At 36.4% G+C, this 12,602-nt stretch overlaps 1 protein-coding gene across 8 annotated transcripts in view; it reads left to right on the forward strand.

Annotated features, from left to right (window-relative positions):
- Positions 1-12,602, forward strand: part of AKAP6 (A-kinase anchoring protein 6) — a 461,784-nt gene that overhangs the window by 400,642 nt on the left and 48,540 nt on the right. For all 8 annotated transcript variants that reach the window (XM_019754535.2, XM_019754539.2, XM_074328129.1 and 5 more), the window contains one exon: positions 6,266-6,481. In XM_019754535.2, coding sequence (XP_019610094.2) covers positions 6,266-6,481 — 216 coding nt within the window. The remainder of the gene's footprint in view (positions 1-6,265; positions 6,482-12,602) is intronic.

Raw genomic sequence — 12,602 nt, forward strand, 5'->3', positions numbered from 1 at the left:
ACTTACCGTAAAGTAAGCCTTTTTATGGCATAAATTAGCCTTGATTTTATAAACATTATCCTGTCTAAATTATTATAGCATCAGTTATATTTTGTTTGTACATCTGAACTTACATGTTGTCACCTCCTCAGAGAAGCCAAGCTAAAGTAACTCTCTTGCCCGCCGCTTTCTATCGTATCACCCTATATTGTTTTATAGCTGTTATTACTATCTGATATTTTCCTGTATACTCGTATTTATTTGTTTATTTCCAGCCTTTCATCACCCCCCCAAAAAAAAACAAAAACTTTGCATGTAAATTCCATGAAAGCAGAAATCTGATTGCTTACTCTTGTAGCCTCACCACTGAGAACAGTGCCTGGCACATAGGAGGCATGCAATAAGTCCATTTGGATGGATGGATGATGGATGGATGGATGAATGAATGATGGAATTATGATTATCATCATATTCCACTTGAATTTCCATTCTGTTTTAAAGTGTTACAAAGGTTGTGGTTTCTTGACTGTTTCTTATGTGAATCCCCCATCTATGATGCCTGTCCTCCCTCCCCTTCACCTTTTCGATCTTCAGCAACTTTGACAGCCTAGTTCTAATCCCCTGAATCTTTCTCTGCACCAGCTAGTAATGATTTTCTCATCCCCCAAGTCAATACCCATCATTTAGAATGTGTATTGATCACACCGTACATTTGGGTCACAGCCTCAGTAGTCACAAAGCACATTCACCTCACTTACCTCATTTAAACCTACAACAACTTGATGCGTTAGGTCTTATCACAAACCTTTGCCTTGCATTGATATCTCACCCTTTGAGGAGCCAGTGTCTCCCCAAATCACAAGCGCTTAAGAATAGGCATCACATCGTATTATGTGCCTCTTATCCAACAACGCTAATTCTGTAATGAAAAATACAGTGTTGGGCACATACTTGATGCCCAATAAATGTGTATTGCTACAAGAAATATTGTTCATCTGACGTTTGCCAATGTGCCCCAAAATAATGATCCCAAACCAACTAGTCAAAAGCATCTTCTGGAGAGTCACAGCGGTACCAGTATAGCCTCTCATATTTCCTACCTCCTGTATGTTATTATCAGACCATGGCTTCAGGTATTGTCATTACCTACATCTGATGTCTTGTGCTTTTCAAACAATCATCATGATTTTGTTTTACTAGTACGTAAGCTTTCTGAGACCAAAACTTCTATTTAATTTAGCACAATGCCATATGTGTTGGTCATTCATTACTGAATGACTTATTTGATAAAAATGACAAAAAAGAGCAAAATCCCCAAATATGATATTCAAACAACCTAACATATCAGCATTCTTAATAATTATATTGAAAATTCTGGAGATCATCAAGAAATACTAATAATGTAAAGATATCACTGGTTGAAAAGATCTATTCATTGATGATTAATTCATTTTTTCAGTCATTCAATAACAATTAAAAAAATAATTGATGACTAATGGGTATGTATGATCCTTAGGTTCTTGGCTACCAATGTGACTCCAAAACCAGAACTTGTGACTTCTATTCTATACTTGTGTAAAAAAAAAAAAAAAAATTTTTTTTCAACTAGATTAATTCCCTTACCTAAAAAACTAAGTTCCCCTGTTTCTTTAGATCACTATTCTCAAAATTTAGCATGCATTGTAACCTGAAGAGCTTATTAAACTCTGCCTCACTGGGGCCCACCCCAGATTCTGATTGAGAAGATGTGGAGTGGCACCAGAGAATCTGCATTTCCAGCAAGTGTCCAGGTATCATTAATGCTGCTGGGTCTGGGGAACACACTCTGAGAACCTTTGCTCTAGAAAATCTGGTCACAGGTAGCAGACCAAGAGAAGACAGTTGCCCACTGCATGAAATTAAAATGGTAAAATACAGAAAATGCAAAACAGAAGAAAAACACAGGAAAAAGTGTAGGGAACCTTTGCAACAGGGAGGTGGAGCTAGCCACTTGATGCTATTTAAATGAAAAGAATGCGCCTGTCTTTTTTCACTTTTCCCTTCTCTGTCCATGTATTTCCTTACCCCAACAAGATTGAAGGCAGGTACACGTCATGTGATGATCAAAACTTTATTATTGCCACACGGAGGGCATACTCCATAGGTACTGTTAAACAACTGATCAATCTAGAAGGTAAAGTTATGTTTGATTTTATAAATGAAATTATTCATACTTTTCTTTTTATTGGACAGATCACCTAAAGTCACATCACTGAGTTCATATCGACCACCTAATGATGTTACATTAACCTGCTGAATAAGATTATGTAAAATATAGGGAGACAAATTGCTTTGGAGTTTCTCAACTAGATTGATTTTTTTCTCTTTGTTTTTAACATATATTTGATTTTGGTGTTTTTAAGATATTATTTTCCTCTTTATATCTCTTCTCAGTATTTGGCTCTGACATTTTACTTATCGCACATTTTGGTTCTTGGCCTAATTATAGTTCTTTTATTGTAAGCGTACTTGTATCTTTTGTAATAGTAGATGACACTATTGTTTAATGTCATGAATATCATTATTCAAGTAAATATACTCAATCGGTGCAATAAGTGTGTGTTATGGGTATGTGTAATACATAGTCTAGAATAAAGTACCAATATAAAGTACCAGTCAAGTACCTTGAACGGTGTTAAACTGAAGCCAATGTCAACAATGATGTTATATCACATTTGGGTGATAATATGAGTGGTTTAAACAGTCAAAAAAGTGAGAGGAAAAAAAAAAGACCAATTAACCAAAAACATCCGTTGGCACCATCATTGGTGAACTGAAAATCAAATTGACAGTTTGTAAGTGTAAAACAAAACCCCTCAGCCTGTTGGCAACTCTCAATGTGTTTAAAAACATGTACTTAGAGTGTTGGAGATCTGCTCATTGTAAAGGAAAAGATAATTTAGAAATTTTGATTTTTACTTTTACGCACTTCTCATTTTTTGTAGCAAATCTGCCTCTAGTAACACGAGGAAACTGAGTTGAAATATAAAATACGTAAATAAAGTAGGTCATTAGAAATGTAAAAGTAGCACACCAAACTATATCCCAACAATTGATTCTGAAATGATACTAAGACAATTATCTCCATACACCAAGGTAGCCTTATGGGAAGAAATTGCCTAAAGATTGCCTCAGAATCCTTAGCTTTTCTATTTAAAAGTACATTTCTCTGAAAATGTAGGCCAAAAGTAGTTCTAATAATCATTTGTTCCTATGTGGTTATAGTAAACATTTCTCTATGCATAGTTTATCATGGAAATAATGGAAACTACTGATTTTAAGAAGCATTGCTAGCAAATGCACTGATTTTATTTACTATGTGCTTGTGATTATAAATAGATATGTATAATTTAATGGTTGTCATGGAAACCCATTTATGTAGAACATTATTTTATCAATTATATCTCCTAGATATAAAAAAAAGTACGAAAAATAAGTTGACCATGTAAAATGCCCAATTTTCCCCTCCTTTTTAATGTACTGCAAATTCCCGAGTGTACATATAGGATAAATTATGAATCTAGAATGTAAACTTAAGTTCTTTGGATATTTAAAGAAAAAAATGGCAGAACTGTGAAGATCCAAAAATCAGATATTGAATGTCAATAGTTTTTAAAAACAGCTTTCACAATTTTTAAACCACTTAGATTGACTTGCATTCATTTGTGGATTGGGGCTCTCATTTAGAAAGTTAAATACTGGGTACATTCTAGATACTTATAAAAAATTATGTCCAGTGACCTTTATGAAAATTTCCCTTAGTAACCTCACATGTTCTGTTTCAGAACTTTGTAAAAGCCTATTTAGGTTACTTTGTAAATTATACTTGATGATCTGTGCTCACGTCACACACCCCTTTAGTGCCATCCATGGCAAATTTTCATTTGGCTAAACATTGGAACTTTCTGTTTTGAGGAATGCAGTTATTATTCTAGTCACCTTCAAAGAGAGTTTTGTGAGATCCAGTTTAATGGCATAGAAGCATCTCTTGAGTTTTCTAGCCCTTTAACAAATTAACAACAAAAGCAAAAACCCTCAATATTCATATTTATGGGACTCATGTGAACCAATTTCAGTTGGCTATGTTATTATCTTGAAGTGTTTTCACATTGGGCCAAAAATTGGCAGGTTTTAAATGGGCTTGATAGTTTAACTTACCCAACAGTTGTTCTAGAGCAAGAAACCAAATTGAAAGGTGTGTGTGTGGGTGGGTGGGTGGGTGTGTGTGTGAGAGAGAGAGAGAGAGAGAAGAGACAGACAGACAGAGAGACAGAGGGAATATGCATGTGGGCGTGGGGCTGTTGGCAGGACTAGAGGAGATGGAAACAATACCTGTTGCTTTAGTAGACCCTCCAGTTTTATCTTTGAATGTCTGGAGGTTTCTCCTCATTCAGTGCTGAGCTAATGAATACTATCAGTAAAGAAATTTGTCAGACCTGGTGGTTATATCAGGAATTATATAGGAAAATAGTAATGAACCCTAGGAAAAGAAATAAGGGTGAGTTCAGGAAACAGAACTAAAACTGCTGATTTGGTATAAATTGAATAATAAAATTCCGAGTCATATTTTGCCATAAATAGAGGTTTGGGAATTTGTCATTCACGTTATTTAAAATTCAGAAATATTAAAGGTACAGGGTTTTCTCATTACCGAAATAATAGAATTCCAGCTATTACTGAGGTAGGGTTGTTTAAATGGCTATAACATGTATTATAGCAATAAGTGGAACATCTGTATGAAATGTCCACCTGCTGGTCTCCAAGCACATTTCAGTGAAGTGCACTTAATCATTTTAAGACTTCTAATGAAGCCTTATCTAGATTAACATTTTAAGCACAAATAATTTTAGGCATTAAAACTCTCACACTAAAAGAAATTGCATTATCTTGTTTACCCTTGTTGATTAATAAACAATCTGTTAACTGTTAGAGTAGTCCAATTGTGGCAGTAGAAGGAGATTAGTAATTCAGTGATGTTTGTGGATATAATCATCATTTCTCCTGAAGGCTTTGAATTAGAATATCACTTACACACTATCCGTAGGCAAAGAAAAGATATAATATTTTTAGACATGTGTATCCACTATTTTGCTTGAATTGTTCAGCTTAGGGTCACTGCAGCAATACAAATGCTTCTGGGGGCAAAATACTATTTGGATGCATGCATATTCTTCTTAAATAGTGTGTCTATTAAAACAAACACAACAACCCACAGATAATGCAGTAATAATCCAATATCCTAATTTCTGTTTTCAGAACACTACTGCTTTGTTAAGCAAGCTTCGGAAGAGAAATGTTGTTTATCCTTTTTTTCTCCCAAATAATAGATTTTTTATACATATATACATATATACATACATATACATACATATATATATATATATATATATATACACACACACACACACACACATACATACATATATACACACACATATATACATATATATGTGTATGTATATATTTTTTTGGCACCTCCGTATATATGTATACTTTGTGGACACTTTGGTCAGCATTGCTCAAGCAGTAGTTCACCGTAATCAGAAGTGTCTGGATGTTGATGGTAACCACTTTGAGCACCTCTTGTAATTGCAGAAGTCAGATGTTACTTGTATTCATCTTTTGTTGTTGGTATATATTGAGTATTACAAATTTAATACAGTGTTCCTTTCTTATAATGTGTGTACTTTTTTTGGCACCCTCGATACACACACACGTACACACATGCACAGGTGTATGTGTGTATGTGTATCTCAAAATTCTTTGCAATCTTATTTAATGTATTCTCAGCCAGCAGAAAACTAAACCTTTGGCTCAAAAAAAAAATAAAAAAAAAATCTAAGAGTAAATTTGGAAAAAATTCCTTTTGGAGGACTTTCCTGTCTTTTGTTTTTCCTGTGACGGTGAATCAAAACATGTAATCTGTTTGGCATTCATATGATTTAAATGATTTATTTCATTAAATTATCAATTGCTAATCACCTAGGTGTTAAGGTGGGAACTCAACATTTTAGATGGAGAAATCTGTGAAAAAGGGAAGCAGATGGGGATGCAGCTCAATTCACTGGCATAAGATGAGTATCTGTAGGAGGCCTCCAATCTAAAGGCAACTGCAGAGCCCTTCTTGTTCAATTGTTCACAGTTAAACATATCACTACAATTTGAAATTATGGTTGGAGACTGTGTTTCCCGTCTTAGGGAACTCTGCCCCATCAACACTCATGATCGGTCCCTCTCTGTGTTGCAGTCCCTCTGTTGTGAAATCAAGCAGCGACGTCGCGGAGTAGCCTCCATCCTGCGATTGTGTCAGCATCTCCTGGATGACGGCGAGACCTGCAATCTGAATGCAGACCACCAGCCCATGCAGCTGATCATCGTAAATCTTGAAAGAAGGTGGGAAGCCATTGTCATGCAAGCTGTCCAGTGGCAAACACGGCTACAAAAGAAGATGGGAAAGGAGTCTGTGAGTGATTATTATTATATTTTTAAGCATAATGGTCTTTCATTTTACTCAGAAAAAGAATTATTTCAGGGTCTAGAATATGTATTCACCTTACAGATGGTTTTGCTAACTAAAGGGATAGCTATTTCCAGCCACTGAATGAAATGCCATTTGTCACAACAGAGATTTATTTGCCTACTAATAAGATGCATTTTAGTGTATCTCATTGTCTTTTTTTTTTAAAAAAATCACATGGCTATTTCACTTAACCTTGCCAAACGAAGCCATTAATTCTTTCAATCATTCCTTCACCAACAATATTCATTATAATACCCCATGAAGATTTTGCTAGAAGGCAGTTTACCACTCTCAGAGCATATGGAGCAATATGTACATTCTGCAGGTAACGCAATGAAGTAAAGTGTACTATTTACCTTTGTTACGTGATATGAGTTAACACTATTTGCACAGCAGTCTCCATCGTTCCTGCTAGGAGCTCCTTCTGATAGAATTGCATTGCTGAGAACTAGCAAGTTTCTTCCTAGTGTTTTAATGCAGTACTCAAGGTAGAGGGATCTCTTTTAGGAATTTTTCAAATTTACTGTGACTTTCAGCTGTAGCTAGCCGAAGGAAATATATGTGACTACAGTTCTTTTATTATAATATAGAATATGTACTTGTCCAGAAATCCTTCCTATCCTTAAGGGAAAGGGTAATAAGTTTGCATTTCCCCAAATGACCTTGAAGTCACTGTCTATTAGTTAAAGGCCTAATTCTCATGTTTGACTTACTTAAATGAATTACAATAATACATACATGCATACATATATACACAGAATGGAAAGGTTTTTTTTTTATGTTTATTTCATCAGTTCTATGTGTTTGGAAAGTTCAGGATTCAAAATTGAAAAATCAAATGTAATAATCTTGCCATTGAAAAACAGACTCCTATGAATTGTAATTTTAACGAAGTCTTTATATTTGCTATCTGATGTGTTTGGCAGTAGAGACAGAGGGGACAGAAGGGACAGTGAATTAGTCAGCCTTCTCACTCTTTTTGCATCCCTAGCTATGTGGAGTCTACGGCTGATTTGATCAACAGTTCCGTTTAATTGTTTTGAGCAGAAGTTGTTAAATTTCTTAAGACTTCCAAGTTATTAACAGTTCAGAGTTTATATAATTGGATGCCTTTTGTTGACATGACCTGTTTGTTGTGAAGCTACTTACCTGGAGTCTTGTCTTGTCTTTTCTTTCTTTTGTTTTCTTTTCTTCTTTCCTTTCTTTTTTTTTTTTTCTTTTGGAGTATTTGGAAGGACAGAAGAGGTTATTTTTTTATTCTATAGTTTGATGCCTCTAATCATGGTAACGGCCATAATAAAAGTTACACAAAACCAGCTGCATCTGGAGAAGCTCCGACATTTGGGAAGTATTCAAACTGTTTTGGAGGAGACAAAGATGGGTTTCTTTGGGGATTTACTTGATATCATGTGATCAGGGATGCTGGACTAGATATCTTCAGACTAGATGTAGACATTTTTATCCTACTTCTGTGGTAAAGGTAAGCTTTAGCTTTGAAACCCCAGTTGCTTCTTAGAGGCTCAAACTATTACATAGAGGTAGATATAAATTGCAGATAGAGAAAAGTCCCCCCCTCTCTTTAGATTGGCAGCTGAGCGTGTAGATTGTTTGGAATGATGAAGGTAGCAAATAAGGTCCTTTGTGCTAAACAGGGTTGAAAATCACTGTCAAGAAAGGGATTCAAGAGTAGAGAGTGGCATTAATGCAACAATACCATGAGCACAGGCTACTTCATTAAGTTGGAAAATGTTCTTGCTTCTGATCTCGGTTGATTGGATAAAGAGTCTAAGTTGCATGGATGGACAGACAAGTATTGCACCAACACGGGAGGCTGCCTTTGCAGAGACTCTGAAGCCTGTAAGTGGACTGGTTGCTTCATCATATGAGGTATAATCAAAACTACAGTGAATGTTTAAATTTAAAAAAATTATTACAGTAAAATACACATTGCCATGAATTCCCCTCCAAATACTTCCCCTTGCTTCAAACAGATTTATCCCATCATTTTTGGTACTTTCTGAAGCAGTTTTGGAACTCCTCTTTCATGAGTGTCTTTAGTTGCACTGTTCTCGCTACCTCCATGTCTTGAATCATTTTGGCTTTGGGGAAGAGCCAAAAGTCACATGGTGCCAGAACCACTGAATAAGGTAGATGAGGATATACTGTGATGTTTTTATTTGACAGAAATTGCCATACACCAGAAGCAATGTATGACATTCTGTTGTGATCATAAAATATGGTGTATGCTGCTGCTGAGTGCCATCCAATGGAAAGGCTCTTCCATTAGGGAAGCGGCTCCTTAAACCACCGTAATAGTGTGTGACAAGTTTCAGCTTGTTCGGTGCAGTCAGTCGGGTGTGAGCTACGGTTGAGAGAAGGTGTGTTTTAAGGTGTGCCATAAATCATCCTCCATCATGACAATGCTCCGTGTCACACATTGCTTCTGGTATATGGTAATGTCTGTCAAATAAAAACATTACAGTGTGTCCTCATTCACCTTATTCACCGGATCTGTATCATGCGACTTCTGTCTCTTCCCCAAAGATGGAGTGATTCAGGACATCAGGGCAGCCACAACAGCACAATGAAAGACACTCACGAAAGAGGACTTCCAGAACTGCTTCAGAAAGTGGCAAGAACAATGTGTTCGAAGAGAGGGGGAGTATTTTGAGGGGGATTAATGGCAATGTGTCTTTTACTGTAATAATTTTTTTTTTAAATTTAAACATTCACTGTATTGTTTCACTACACCTTGTATGTCCTTAGCCCTGTATGTCCAACCCCTTTTTATGCACAAGGACATTCACTGCTATATTTCTAGGGCCTGGGACATACTTGCCCATAGTTGATGTTTGATGAAACTTGCTAAATGAATGAGTATATGTTTTCATATAATAAATATTGTTTCATTTTGGCATTTGGTTTGGAGTTACTATATCTATATTAATTCTCAATGTTCTTATTCTCACTAAAAGGCTTTGAGTGCTGTTATGATTCTATAACACTATAAGACTTTCCTGAGACCATCACAAAGATGCCTTTTGACCTTTCTTCTTATCTGATAAGGACAATGTTCCCAACTTAAACATAATATGAAGTATCCAGTGGTATACTCTCTATTCTTTAAAAGTTATTTCTGAAGGAAATTCTGAATGAGGTATTGGATAAAGTAGTTCTAAAATTGTGAGTTTGGTTAGAATTAGAGGCTTTGATTCTCTGTGTTACAGGGTTTTCTTCATTAATCACTTTTGAAATAGCTTGTATAAGACAGGTCACCTAGTCATCCATCCAGTGCTCCTCATTGTTCAATTCACATCTGTTTGTGTGATGATTTGATTACTGTTGGTTTTCTCCACTGGTCTGAAGAAAGTGTCCACACAGCCACTTTCTGCTCACCTTTGCATTCCCAAAACCCCATATAGTACCAAGAACTTAATCGGTACTCCATATTATTTGCTAGATAAGGGAATTTTCTCTAAGTGACACTCTATAGTAGTCAATGTTAGAGATTTAGAGGTAAATAAGACACCCTCCCTCTCCTCAAAAAGTATACTTAGAAAGATAATACAAATATACAACTAACTATATGAAGTAATATTCATAGGTAATTACTGGCTTCAAGCTTACCGTTAATACCGACAAAATTATGGAACATTCAGATAAATGTATAAATGTCAATTAAACAAACATCTCTATTACCCCTAACTAGGTAAGTGATTAATATATTTATCTCTTTTAAAAAGAATTACAAGAAAGCAAGAGATCTTGAATTAAATTCTGGAGGTGAAAACAGATAAACCCCAAAGCATCTTTCTCCTTTATCATCAAGATTGGAAGTTGCATAATCTTTTGATACTATGCTTTGTACTTCATACATTCAAGCTCTTTGCCCAGACTTACTTTTGTTTATTTTGTGTTACCTATAAAATTGATCTCTGTCTATATTTTTCAAGCTTTAATTCTAATTTTCATTCGAATCGTACGTTTTTCTTTTTTTATTTCTAGTCTCTTGCCTTCTTTCTTTATGAGCCAAAGAAGCTTGAACTTTGTTCCTTTGACTCCTTTCTCTGAGACAAATTATCAATACAAGGAATAAGAGACAGATACCACTACAGATTCTATTAATATTAAAAGAATATAAAGGGAATGTTATGAATAATACAGATCAGAGCAGAAATAATTGAAAATAGAAAAACAATAGAGAAAAAATCAATTAAACAAAAAGCTGTTATTTAGATCAATGAAATTGATAAACCTCTAGCAAGACGGATAAAAAACTACAGAATGATATCCCTTGTGAATATAGATAAAAAGATTTTTAGCAAAATTTTATTAAATCAAATCAACTATACATAAAAAAGAGAATACATTATTATCATGTGATGTTTAGCCTAAAAATGCTAGTGTAACATTTAAAAAAAAAGTCAATATAATTCATCACATTTACAGATTAAGAAAGGAAAACTATGATTATCCTAGTGGTACAGAAAAAGCTTTTGTCACAATCCAACACCCTTCCTGATAAAAACTCAGAAACCTAAGAATAAAGTAGGAACTTCATTCTTCAACTTAATAAAGGGCATATGCAAATAATCTACAGCTGACATCATACTTAATGGTAAAAGACTGATTGCTTTTCTCCTAATACAGAAAAAAAAGGCAAAAATGTCTGTTTTCACCATTTCTATTCAACATTGTACTGGAAGTTTCAGCTGATGTAATAGAGCAAGAAAAAGTAATTAAAGACATGATACTTGGAAATTAAGGACTAAAATTATCTTTACTCACCGACTCCATGATCATTTACGTAGAAAATGCTACAGAATCTCCAAAAAAGATCTTAGAGCTAATAAAGGAATTTAACAAGGTTATAGAACACATGATCAATATACAAACATAAATTGTATTTTTATGTACTACCAATGAACAATCAGAAATTGAAATTAAAAGCAATATTATTTATAATAGTGGCAAAACCATGAAGTGTTTAGAGATATATCTAACAAAAATATGTAAGACCTATACTCTGAAAACTGCAAAATATTGCTGAGAGAAATTAAAAAACTAAATAAGGGATGAACTATACTGTGCTCATGGATCAGAAGACACAGTATTATTAAGATATCAATTCGACGACTTCCGGAAAAATGGCGGCGTGAGGTGAGCCTCTGTAAAGCTCCCCTGGAATTTACAACGAATCGAACAACAAAAACTCCACAAAGGACTCCCTGCACAGCACACAGGCAACACGAAGAGGCCCACTACCGACTGAAATCACCTACAGGTGGGAGATTCGCGTGAGTGGAGGGAGGAGGAGGAAAGGGAGAAGTGCGCGGAGACGGAGCCCCGCGGGCGCAGGACGCAGACCTCGCTCAGTGCACCGAGCTCGCTGCTTCCCGGAACTACCGCAGCTGCGGGAGATCGGACTGCTAGGGCTCCGCCAGGGCTCCACAGGGCTGAGGGGACAGCATATAACACGGCTGAACCCAACGCTCACGGCAGAGACCTCGGAGAAAAGACTGAGGGAAAAAGGCTGAAAACGGTGGTTTAAGCCCGCACTGCCGAGCAGAGAACGGAGCCTTAGGCACTGAGACTAGCCGCCCCCTCCCTCCCAGAGCTCGCCCCGCCCCCACCTGCCCGGTGCTAAAAGCGAAACAGTAGCAGTGTCAGATCAAAACAACAGAAAATTTGCTGTTTTGAGAACTGTGGACTGCAAACACAATTTCACAGCCCAACTAGTTCCAGCAAAGGGAAGAGAGCTGTGGAAGCAGGACCGGCTGTGGTGGTGGTTGCCGCCATTGCTCTGGGCCACCTCTCACAACTCACCCCGCCTGACCCCACCTATCTGGGCGGATCCCTGCAGGAGTAAACAGAACTGCTGAAACCTACGGGCTCTGAATCAGGAGCTGGAAGAGCTTTGGAACATAAAAACCTCTCCGCATACCCACCGGGACACTGCGCCCTGTGACCTAGACGAACTATTAACAGAGGAGAAGCCCGTCTCCCAGGGAATCCCCCATTGTGTGAGAAGTTGGAATAGTGCAGAGAAAACATAGCACTACCG

The sequence above is a fragment of the Rhinolophus sinicus genome, linkage group LG03, assembly GCF_036562045.2.
Source record: "Rhinolophus sinicus isolate RSC01 linkage group LG03, ASM3656204v1, whole genome shotgun sequence".
Taxonomy (NCBI): Eukaryota; Metazoa; Chordata; class Mammalia; order Chiroptera; family Rhinolophidae; genus Rhinolophus; species Rhinolophus sinicus.